The following is a 12,581-nucleotide window of genomic DNA, read 5'->3' as shown; positions in this document are numbered from 1 at the left end:
CTGAATTGTATTTCCGTGGAAGCAGATGGCTTAGCCCTGACTATAATATTCCTGCTTGTCATAAGAAATGCAGACTTTAAAAAAAAAAAAATCAATTCTGGAATATAAAGATGGAACAAGACATACCTTTTTGTGACCGGCTTCTGTTATTTTGGGGATATCAAACAGCTGTCCTGTATAATATTGCACTCCGCTGAATAAAATGAGGGCGATCGAATCACCTTCCTTCTCAATAACTGACAGGATATCCTCAGTCCTCAGTGTTTCTTCACCCTAGAAAATAAAATGTACTCTTCTGAAAGCAAATTACGAATTAGGATTTATATATAGGAGAAAAAGATAGAGAGAACATAAGGCTGTATTTTCTTTAAAGTGGACCTATCATTACATTTATACCATTACATAAAAGGCAGATAGCCCTTTTTATTATTATATATATATATATATATTGATAAAATGAATTTTGCGGCAAGGGCTCTTTGATAGGTAAATGTTTTTTTTTTTATGAAAGTTCTGCTTTAAATGTACCTGCAACACCTAAAATGTGTAAATTTAGTATACTCGATTGATTTGTCCACAAGCAGCCTGTAGTAGCAAATACAGTGTGCCTAACAACCCCAAAATGTAATATATACAGCTTATCAGTCCTTATAAATGGTAGCTATACTAGTTGTCATTGTATTTTTTTAGAAAGATTTTAGTTTTGCAACATGCAAATGTCCCAATTGTATGCAGTTATTCTTACCTAGTTCTACTTGTGTGGCTTACTGCTTGGAAAACAGTTCATGTTCAAACTATCATACTCCATGACCCCTTAACAATAATGCTTTTTGGAAAAATGTGGTAAAAGATGCATTTTGGTGCATGGTTTTGAAATGCATGGTAATGCAGAAACCATAGTGCATTTTACATGGTTTGCATGACACCCCACTATTATATTTGTGGGCAAGACTTAAGCACAATGCATGCTCTAAATTGTTTTGTGATTCCCTAGAAATAAAAAGACAAATCCTATATTTCAATGTGTTATGGTGCACTGCCAATCCATTTTCCACTATTGTCCTAATATTAACACTGTGCACCTTAATGCACTGGAAGATGTTGCATTAAAATAGGTGCAGTTAATAGTGTCATCAGGAGGAGAGAGGTGCTGGCAACACCAGGTGACACCGTCGGAGAAAGTGATAAAGTGATAAGGACACAGCACTGCAGCTCTGCATGGACTGGGCCAAACACTTGCAGGTTACAAAATCGAGTCCTACAAACTGTATGCATCATGCAGACCACCTGGTATACAGACCAGGCCTAGGGGATGATAAATGAGCTGAGAATTAAATTCTATTGATTTCCTAATGCTTTTAACCTTTAACTACGTAAAAACAAAGAAATACATTTAGTCTGTGCATTTGATATTTTGATTTTAGGGTTTCAATTTAATTGTTCTAGTTTTTTATGAAACCACTATTGGCATTGCATTCATTTATATACAAGAATGATTTTCAAATAACATAAAACAACAAAAAAACTTTACTAAGAAATCTGTATGGGATGTTATGGTAGAAGATTTATGTGTCTTTGTCTATGAATGGAGGAACATGAGTTACCACACTGGGTGACACCAACCCTAGTGAAGTCATGGCGTAGTTATGGCAAAGGCTACACTGGTGACTCTGTCGTTGCTACATTGGAGATGTAACATCTTGTGACAGTTATCTCATTAGAAACATATTGATTTTAGTGTACTGCAAATAGGATGATTTCTGAGTAGCAAAGAGATTTAATCCCCAGTGTATCTCTGGCCTCAGAGAGGTAATACTCTGAAAATCAGTGTTAATGTCTAATACATATGTATCACTTAAGTTATAACCTTTTTAATGAATCATAAAAGGTTGATAATTCAGTATATATATATATATATGTATATGTTTGTATTTATGTATATATATATATATATATATATATATTGCCATCTGATTTAGGAAGGATTTCCAAAGTGAAAAAGTTGTTACAGAAAGAGGGTTTTCTAATTTTTTCCTAGAAGATTTCCCCTCTTCTGCTTTTATGGTTTCAACTTTAAATCTTATATTTCTTCACACTTTCAAACCTGGTGAAATTGTAGAAAGTAATTCTTCCTATCAAAGACAATGATGACAATAAAATCTGCAGGTTTGCTTTAGGGCAGGTTCATACTTGCCACTTGAGTGCCTTATTTTGTATGGCTCTCCATGGCTGGCACCAATCACGGCAGCCTTATTAATCTCCTATTAATCTCTAATTAATAAAAGGGGGAAGCCGCAATGTTTCCTGGCATAAAGGAGGCAGGAAATGCAACGCAACCTTACTACTTGTGTGAATAAGCCCTTACTTAAGGAATTTAGGCTGTTTAATTACCAATATGAATTATCATCTTTCAAATAATTTTTCATTTAGCTTAGTGAATGTGGAAATAGTTCACTTTGCAAAGATTGCCCATTTAAGGTTAAAAAAATACTAAGCTATGTGAAATATCCTATGCAAGGGGAAAATTCATTTTAATATGTGAACAGCCTTTTGTGTATTGTCCCCACTGTCTAAATACAATAAAAAATACTAAATACAAAAATTCTTCTTTGTGCAGGTTTGTTTTTTTACCAGATCTGTACAGTAATCCAGTATGACACCGCTAAGCCTGGATTTCATTTAAAAATTACTGGAGAGGCAGATTCAAGACCACAAACTCTGCTAAAAGAGAAAGCAAAGCAGTGACTGGTTTTCCATTAATGTACCCCTCCCACAACCAGGAGTGTAGTTGTAAAAAAAAAAAAAAGAGGGGGCACGGTACCATCCATGGCGACCGCGCATGCACATCATTGTTATGTAAACGTACCTGCCCCACTACACCCCTGCCTGTGTGTCACTCTAAGGGGGAGAAACTTCCCCCAGAGTGATGTCATGATACCAGAACCCACCCACTCTCTCAGGTCTGAGCCTGCGATGGGAGAGTGGGCGAGTTGTGTTCAGAGAGACAACCCCCGTGGGGGGGGGGGTTGCAATGGCCAGAGCCACGGACCACCAAAGAATTCTTTGCAAAGTAAGAGTGGGAATGCGTGCACATTCCCAAAAAATGTAAAGGCACATCGTTCCCACCCATGCCCGCCCCACTACACCCCTGCCCACAGCTCTACTATCTGCACTAAAATCCTTTGTGCCTATTAAAGAATATATTCAGCTCAAAGTTTTGTCTGAAATTCAGTTTTAAGTATCCCAACTCTACGAAAACTATAAAATGATACAAAAGTTTTGGCTTTAGATACATTTTCAACTAGTTTACAAAAACCATTATAAGACTTTGGTGTAATTTTTGCTTGCCTTTTAGAACAAATAAACAATGGTCATGAGAGGGATGAATACTCTGGTCATTGTGTTTCACTTGGGTGTATGAACTACATCCTCAGTTCTGACTACAAAGCTTGCTAAAAATCTCTGCAGGCCAATTATATGTGAGGGAGAGATAAAGAGGAAACAGAATTCATGTAGAATTTATATACAGGCAGCAAAACATTACTTCTGAGAATTAGCCTCATAGTGAAACACTTTGCTTTTCCTGAAATGTAGATGCTGTATGCTTAAAGAGACCCTGTCACGTTACAAATATTATAAACCTGAGCATATACAGTACATGTAAATAATATACTTTTTCTGACACTCACACTGCTCACTGCAAGTCTAATGCAGAAAGCTAACCATCTAAAGTCTTCAAAACGTTTGATCACCATGGTTCTCTGCAGGGTTTCTCCCTCTTACCTTACGCCACTAATGTTTGAAGGATGAACCTGGTGGAAAGGTGAGGGACCACAAAGACAGACAATTCTGGAAGTGTTGGCTTGACAAGGTCAAACCAACAGTCTCTCCCTAAAGCTCTCTCTTTGTACCACTTGTTTGCAAGAGCACCAGTTACCATTGAAGAATGGTAACTGGTTCTTTTTTAAATAAATAGTACCTTGGACTGAGTACAGAAGAAGAGACTTAAAGCCGAATGGGAATATTTTAAAGAGAATGTATTTGTCATTAGAATGAACCAAAGGGTTTGGGTATATGACAGTATGGTTGGCTCAATGGCTAGCACTTGCGCTATGTCCCAGGTTCGAATCTCATCCAGGATTTGCAAGGAATGTGTATGTTCTCCCCATGTTTGCATGGGTTTCATGCAGGCACTCCAGTTTCCTCCCACATCCCAAAAACATGAAGTTAGATTTATTAAGCTCCCCTCAAAAATTGTCCTTAGACCATGGTAATGGCTTATAACTATGGTAGGGATGTTAGACTGTGAACCCCTTTGAGGGAAAGCTAGTGATATGACTATGGACTTTGTAAAGCACGCTATATAAATACAAGGTAACAATAATAAAAATTTCATGGTATTCCCTTCAATATGCTCCAAAAATTGTGTGTATTGTGTATTCTTCAGGTAAAGAATGGTAGCCAATAGCCAATTTTAACATTGTTATCTCTTTCACATCCTATAGAAGGTCATACAATGCAAAGTTCCCTGATGAAAAAGGACCCCTTGAATAAGTTGAATTGTTTGTATATTGAGTACACTGTGTTAAAAAAAAGCATACATGATGGGCAGGATGATACATGGTACCAAATCACTAAGCAGGAGAATTGCCAAGGTAGGCAGCAAGCAACAGAGGTCAGGTCACAAGCCAGGAGTCAAATTCCAGGGATCCAGGAAACAGACACCAGTGACACAGGGGCCACTGCAGAAACAGGGAACACAGGAAACACTGGAAGCAACAGGAGGCACACGTGACACGGGACCCACAGACTGGGAGGAACACTGGAACAACACAAGGGAATAGGCTGGAAACAACAGACTGGTCAAGAAGGGGTTAACACAGGAGCTGGACAGAGGAAACACTGAATCAAGCAACAAGTGACCAGGAACTTGGTAGCAAAGCCAGGGGCTTGGCACTAGTGGAGATACTTTGCATGAATGCTAAGTGCTATGTCAGAGCTAGCTGAATAGCCAGGGATGGATAAGAGGCTATTTCCTGATTGGCCGGCGGGTTGGATGAAGTTTATAAATCTTGGGAACGTAGGCATGCCCAGAGTCAGAACTGCCTGCATGCGCAGGAGAGAGGTCTTTAGTGCAGAGAAAGTAAGTATGACAATCCTTCATTTCTATGAGCGACCTATTTAGAATTATTAAACTCTACTGCTATTGTCCAAGAATTAATTCTAAAGAGAATCCAGTAATCTTATCTTTGCACACTCTCAATTGCTGGAGAATAGAACTTGACTTTATTTGAAACAAAGCCAAAGTTACTAAGACCATGTCTATGTAAAGCAAAACCTGGTGAATGTGACCGGGTAAAACCCAGATTGAATGCGCTGTGGAGTGCTACAAATGAATCTTTCATTCGCTTGTTTGAATCTTAGCTCTACATTCTTCACCTGGTATAAACCACACATTACCATTTGTTAGAAATAATTAAATCCATCCTAAAGGCAGGCAAAATAAAATGTTTATGCTCCAAGAGACTAATTAGCTGATGGGATATGGTTATTTATACTAGCTTTATGGGATTGTGAAAGGTTTAAGGAACTTAGCCTTTAAAGAAATGTGGAGGCATAAAATGGCATTCATTCCGCCGTATGTTCTTTTTAAGGATATTGTAACCTTCTTAAATGTTAATGATGGCGCAGCTAAAAAAAATCATCTTTTTCTGGGGGAAAAAATGTTTCTAGAAAGACATTTATCAGACTAGATCTTATTCAATCAGTTGAGCATTTGCTAGTGTTTGCGATGAAAGTATAGATTTCAAGGGATAAGAAGGTCAAGGTCAAGGTCAGGTCGGATTTTTTTTTTTACCATATCTGGCAGTGGCAGGAGAATGAGCAAGCACCATGCACATAAAGCTGTCCTGTTCAATGGGAAGGTAAACCGGTTGGATGAGTGAGCAGCACTCCACTGTGCTCTCCTAAAGTGCAGTGATCATCTGATCTGTTGTTCATAAATCCACAAGGCAGATTAATTACCAACATCAGGTGACCAATGTAGACATGCTGAATTTTCACCCGAGAAGAGCACAATCAATAGATATATAATATATTAGATCTATAGTATAATATGGAACCATTTTTCTTGACCTTTTTAACATGAAGTAATCCCTTGAGATATGTTTAGGTCTTTAGGGAACCCCAACTATAATTACTATATCCAAACTCACAGTACATTAATGTGGTGGTCAGTAGGAAGAATGCCTCTTACATCGCAGGCCAATGGGAAGGTTGCCATCCTTACAGATAGCCGAATAGATCATTGGTGTCAGTTAAACTGATCTGAGAGGTACAAATTGCTCATTGCTCAAGGAACCCCCAGCAACCTTTGGAGAAACCCTGGTTGAGAAACTCTGCTACAGGATAAGTAGAAGATTGTTATCCAACATCCAGGTATAGGGTGCTGCTTTGGAAAGGGGAGCACATTTATGATCAGCCAGAGATGCCTCAATAATAAATACATACATAACATTATTGCCAGGGAACCTCTTCAACAAAAACATTATCCAAGGATGATAGTATTAAAAGGACAGCGATGAGGCTTTGTAAAGACTGTTTAGATGCAGTAACATTGTTCTATCTGTCAACAGGACCCTTTCATCTGTCCCAGTCTGTAATTAATGAAGACATTGGCATAGTAATGAAAGCATTCAGGTTTATCTCCCTGGGGACCTTCATTATACTAATCCAAACACCAACTAGCAGAATACTATATTGTTGGGCCACTTTTTTGATCTCAGACAGGTCCTTGAAATAGAAACTGAAATCAGAAGGTTTCTGGTAGTATAAAGCACAGATTAAGGTCTTAGAAGTGAAATATGGAAATCAAATTATAAAACAAACCTTGCGGGGATGCACTAATAGCATGCTGGATTCCACATTGAGTCCATGAAACTGAATCTGTGACTCCACTGCGTACTACAAGACAAAAGTTTTAAAATGCAGATTGTGTTAAATCATCACACAACATAACAAACTCATAGATGCGTAGATAAAAATTTAAAAAATGATCTGCTCACTGAGTTAGTTAAAAAATTAACAATACAAACCCATCTTGGGCCAAATCGTTCAGATGAACCTTTCTGATTCCCAAAGGCAACAAGATTCCCCCAAAATAGACATATTTTGAAGTTATACAAATGTGTTCTTCTGGATCAATTAGAACATTAAAAGCTGTTAGCATGAAATTTATACTTGAAATTTATAGGTGCAACGGCTTACCTGTCAGATGGCCGGGGGTTGGGGACAACTGATCTAGTATAAGTAGTTAGCTTAATGGACCTTTTGGTATTAGACATTTATTTGTGATACTGAACTCCCTGATAGGATTTGGTATAAAGACCCTGATTTATGAAAGCTCTCCATGGCTGGAGAGAATACACTTTCTTCAGTGAAGCTGGGTGATCCAGCAAACCTGGAATGAATCTGGTCCAGGATTCAAAACATTTGCTGGCAAATAGCAATTTTTTTTTAAAAATCCATTGCATGTTTTCTGGATCACCCAGTTCACTTCTGAAAGTGTATTCTCTCCAGCCTTGGAGAGCTTTCATAGGCCAGGGCCATTATATAAATTATTCAGTCCAGGTTTTATTCACTTTTTTTGGGCAAGGTATCTGGATGAGATTAGGGTCAAATGAAGAGAGTTGTGCTGAGATAATCAAGTAAGCATCAACTCTTGCATCATTAAACTCACAGTAGTCTTTATATGATAATGTCTGCCCCAAGTAGTTTTTAGCAGACAGTTCCAACATTGCTGCCTTCTTGGTCAGAGCCCCTTCCAGTGGTATGCACCCAGTCTTTTTCCTTCCCTACTCTATTGTCAGAGCTTGTCTGATATTGCTTGGTACTACACTGGAACACCCTAATAACTCTCAAGAGTTGTAATTTGCATGAGCACATCTAGGTATTAACATTGCCCAATGGCTGATCATTCTTCAACTAATACAAAGTGGGGAAGATCTGGATAGCTGTAGATTTTGCTATCAAAGATCATTAAAGCAGTACTTAGATGAATCACTTGCCAAGATATAAAGCAAAGAAAGACTGTGAATACTATATGAGGTGTATAAATACCACTTTAGGGGAGGTTAGGAAGACTTAAACTGTAATTGACATTGTTAGCTATTTCTGAGCATTACCAGTGGTCTGGTTTAGTAGTGTTTGCACTGTGAGTTATAAACATGTATTTGTCTTACCAGTCGCTTAGTTTGTATCCCAATGAAAAGAGCTACAGAGTTATGAAATATTTAGAACTTTCCACTAGAGATTGCTGTTATTTGGATTCCCCAACAGAGAAATTGCTTCCATGGGCACTTAGAGACACCTTGGCTCCTAGACCTGCTGCACTAGACCTTTAGTGGGTATGCAGATGATGGGTTGGCTAAATTAAGGCATTAGCACAGAAATTTGATGAAAATAAAGATGGTAGAATGGGCAAAATGAGCAATAGAACAGCAATGAGAAAATAGTACCATGGGATTCACTGGGTTTGCTAGTATGTTTATGCAGGTTAAAATAACATTAAATCCAAGGGACATATGGGGAATACCTTCCAAAGGCATGCGTAACATCAGCTTACAGTAAAAAAAAAAGGAGATCTCCAGGCATGCTGTGCCGAGTACATCTCCGAACTAGATGGACAGAAGTACAAATGTTTTGCCCAGTTAAATCCTATCCAAACTTACATATGAGATAGGGCCTGTAGGTTTGTTCTTAAGTTGAATTTGTATGCAAGTCGGAACAGGTACATTATTTTAATATATGCAATTAGGATAGATGTTTGTCTCAACATATTATTAGGCAGTATGGTGTCAGTTACTTTAAAAAAATCTTTTCTTTTATATGCAAAAAGAAACAACTGCAGAGTTTATCCTAGTCAATAAAGAGTTACAAGATGGTATAGATCAGCTCAGCTCTTAAGATCACCCACAACCTCAGCTGTGTTTAGCAAAAGATTTCTTCTGCAACTCATGCAAACCGCCCCTCCCCCCATCCAGCCTCCCTCCTGCACAGGAGCAAGCGGGAAAGCCCCATTCATATCTAGGAGTCGTCCATGTGTCAGGTGTCCTTAACTCAGGGACTACCTGTATGTAGGCAAATGACATACCCCTGCCACATCTCAGTTTGCAAACAATTAAAAATGTATACACCACCAGAAGAACTGACTTGTGACTTGGATCAGAAACAGAGACAGTCCCTCATATAAGGAACAGTTGGGATATATAGATAAAACAGAGTAGATGATTTGTGCTATCTTTCGCTGTTTGCCTAGAGTTCATTTTCAAATAAATGCTTAACTACCTTTAACAAGGGTTTTCACATTTTTTGATCCAAGCTTAAACTTATCTATCTGTTAGTATCTATAGTGCAGCTTTCGCTTTTTTTATGCTCAGAAATCATTTTTCTCCCTTGTAAATAAATGACATTTTAAATGCCTGGTACGCACTATTGATTTTACATTGTGCATTAAAACATCACTAAGCATTGACAACCAATGTCCAATACATCATGTTTTGCAAGTTTAAGGCATTGACTTAACATATTCTTTGAAAACAATATTTAATCAATGAGCAAACCTGGTTCTCCTTTTTTTTAAATCTGAATGATGGTGAAGGTTACCCTAAGAGCGTGTTTTGCTTTGTGTTGGGGCTTATATACTGCACAATGATGATTATCACCATGGCAGGTATAAGAAAATGTACATTAACATATAATTAGCAGGTTGAGAGCAGCACTGCTTACATGGTCAGAGGGAAAAGCTTTTGCTTCAAGTAGAATCTTATGGCGAGATTTTGTGGGCTTGTAAAAGGATAGCTGTAAAACAAAGAGATAGAAAGGCATTAACACATGTATTCAACTGAGCCAGTCTTTTATCACATAACAAGCCTAATGAGTTAATGAAAGAATGCTTGAAAATTAGAACTGTAGGCTACAAAAATGCTGTTATATAGTGTATTTCATAAAACTACCCCCACTACACTTAAACACCTAATGCTTCATTTTGTTTAAGCCAGACGTACACAAGGTAATGGAGATCTGTAACCATAAGTCAATCATTAAATACATTTTAAATTAAACCATTAAAGGTATTTAAATTTGACTTGGCATCAAGGGCCTTGCTAGGGCTGATTGGCCAAACTGGTCCACAAATTATGGATTCTGAATGTCCTAAATCCAAACATTATTAAAGTCAATAGGGAAACAATTAATTTAATTTAGTCCATGGGTGGTTTTTTCTGGTCCCTGAGATATAACTATAGAACTCAAATGCACCAAAACAGCAGGGGAAGACCACCAAGTCTGAGAAACACTGTGCTAATTAGAAAAGTGTGTACAGCGGTGAAGAGGAGATTGCAATTTAAAAGGCAACATGGGACACTTGTCCTTTAATTTACAAGCTTTGTGGGATCCTTTAATAGCACTTTACAATGACATTGATATCTCTGATTCCCACAGCATGAGAAAGATGAATAGCTTTTGGTTCCCTAAAATGTTCTATCTCCAATTCTTTTATTATCAAAAGTTTGATTAAATATTAACATTATTTGAATATTATAGAATTAAACCTATAATAATATATATTATTAATTATATATATATATATATATATATATATATATATATAATTATAAACCTAAATAATGAATATTCTGAATTTGTCCTTCACCAAATCTGAACATTAGTATTATCCATGTTTAGTCCCTGTACAACAGAGTGTAAGGAGTAGAAGTGACTAAGTGGCATTGCTAAAACAAATATCACAAGTCATGAGATAGAAAACCTATTTTTACTTACATAAAACCTCAGCCTGGAGAAGATGGAATAACATAGGAGAACATGGGTGATCCAGCTAATGATTTTTAGGAAATCTTTTATGATAGTCTAGCTTCTCCAGTGAAAATCGGTACCATGGAATTGGCTATGCAGCCATGGGGTCCTCTAGGAAACCAGGGTGATGTCATTACAAGGGAGCTAGTGTGGGTACATTGCAGTGCTATATCAGCAGTCCTCCACACCTAGAAGAAAATGCTTTCAAGTGACCTAGATTTTGGACTTAGTTGAGTATACCTTCCTTCACTAGGTAAGTAAAAGAATTTCTGGAATGAGTTAAAGTGGGGAGGGAATTATGGGCTAATGGGGAGGATGAGCAGAAGGTGAACTTTAGAGCAACAATACAAAAAAAAATTAAATACAAAAATTAAAGGAAACAAAAGCATAAATACAAAAACTCCAATAATATTAAGGAAAATTGTCTTTAAATACACAAGCCAAAAAGAAGAAAAACTTTTTTTTGTTTTGTTTTACTTAATCAAATTTCCTCTAAACAGTTAATTTCTACCGCAAAATTGGCAAATTTGCAACAAAATTTTTTTACATCCCTCAAAGACAATTGCTTCCAGTAAATCAGATGACCTTTCAGTTATGCTTGTGAGTTCCTTAAAACAAAAAAAACCCGTAAAAGGAGCTTCATAAATATATCAGGTACGCAAAAAAGGGTCTACCCAGAATTCTACACTGAGATAACTGGGCTCTGAAAAATGTAAAACTCAGAAGCGGAAGATGATTATTGTTCCATATTTGCTTCTGTGAGTTGGAAGGAAACAATTTCTTGAATAGGAAAAGTAATGTTTCTCAGTGTGAACACGCATAATAGATAAGGAGAATCTGCAATTGAAAGTAGACCATCCAGCACAAGGTAGAAAAGACTCACCATCTGAAGATGCAAATTAACCGTCAGTCCATTCATTAATGCCACCTCTCAGGGTTTGGCACCTGCAAAACAACATTACAGAAATCTCAGCAATTTTCTTTTTGTCCCATAATTTCTGTTAATATGGAAAATCTTCACGGTGCAGAAATAGTGAACACATTTTTTAAAGTGTCACAAAAGTAAACCTTGCAGTCTATTTATTTCTCTCATTTGGCGATCGGAATAAAAAAGATAATAAAGTAGTTGCGTTTTGTAGCAAACCGGTGCCTGATTTATGGTCGTGATTATTTTCCCGCTGAATCCGTACAAACTGCGATTTAGTTAGGAACACAGGTGAAAAGGGAGTTTAAAAGAGAACAAAAGCGATACAGAGAAGAGAAATATAGGAATGGTTATGATTGCAAAATTAATCACTTTTTTTAACAATACCAAGCGACCTAATCTGCAGAGGTAAGGAATCCGTTCATTGGGCAATCCATTGTAATGTTCCAAAAATGCAAAATGCAAAACACTTTTGGCTCTGCAAACTAAGCGCTCGTTTTATCCAAACTGGCAATGTAACTTAACATCAATATCATTTCAGAAGAATATCAATCGTCTATGATGTCCCATTCCCTTACCATACAAGAGAAAAGGGGATTAACATGGCTAAAAAAGAAAATATTCCAGGCTAAATGCATAGTTTTGTTCCACCTGCCAGCCACCTACATAACTCTTATGATACAGATACCCCTTGTACAGCATATCCCGATCAGTGACCTCACTTTTCTTAACTACAATTATTCAATACAGCTTGGTCACTACTCCCCAGGCTGTTACTGCAGGA

General features: G+C 37.3%; 1 protein-coding gene across 1 annotated transcript; it reads right to left on the bottom strand.

The window, feature by feature from the left end:
• Nucleotides 1-15: 15 nt before the first annotated feature.
• On the bottom strand, nucleotides 16-11,823 carry LOC140344818 (kynureninase-like). Its single transcript, XM_072432026.1, has 4 exons — nucleotides 11,756-11,823; nucleotides 9,787-9,858; nucleotides 6,889-6,963; nucleotides 16-273 (listed from the first exon to the last, which is right to left on the bottom strand). Exons 1-4 carry the CDS (start codon nucleotides 11,789-11,791, stop codon nucleotides 31-33), a joined length of 426 nt encoding a protein of 141 aa, XP_072288127.1. The 5' UTR covers nucleotides 11,792-11,823; the 3' UTR covers nucleotides 16-30.
• Between the last annotated feature and the right edge of the window lie 758 nt (nucleotides 11,824-12,581).

Source organism: Pyxicephalus adspersus, unplaced genomic scaffold (genome assembly GCF_032062135.1).
Source record: "Pyxicephalus adspersus unplaced genomic scaffold, UCB_Pads_2.0 Sca45, whole genome shotgun sequence".
Taxonomy (NCBI): Eukaryota; Metazoa; Chordata; class Amphibia; order Anura; family Pyxicephalidae; genus Pyxicephalus; species Pyxicephalus adspersus.
Note: the sequence above shows the minus strand (reverse complement) of the source record. Positions and strands in the feature narration are given on the sequence as shown.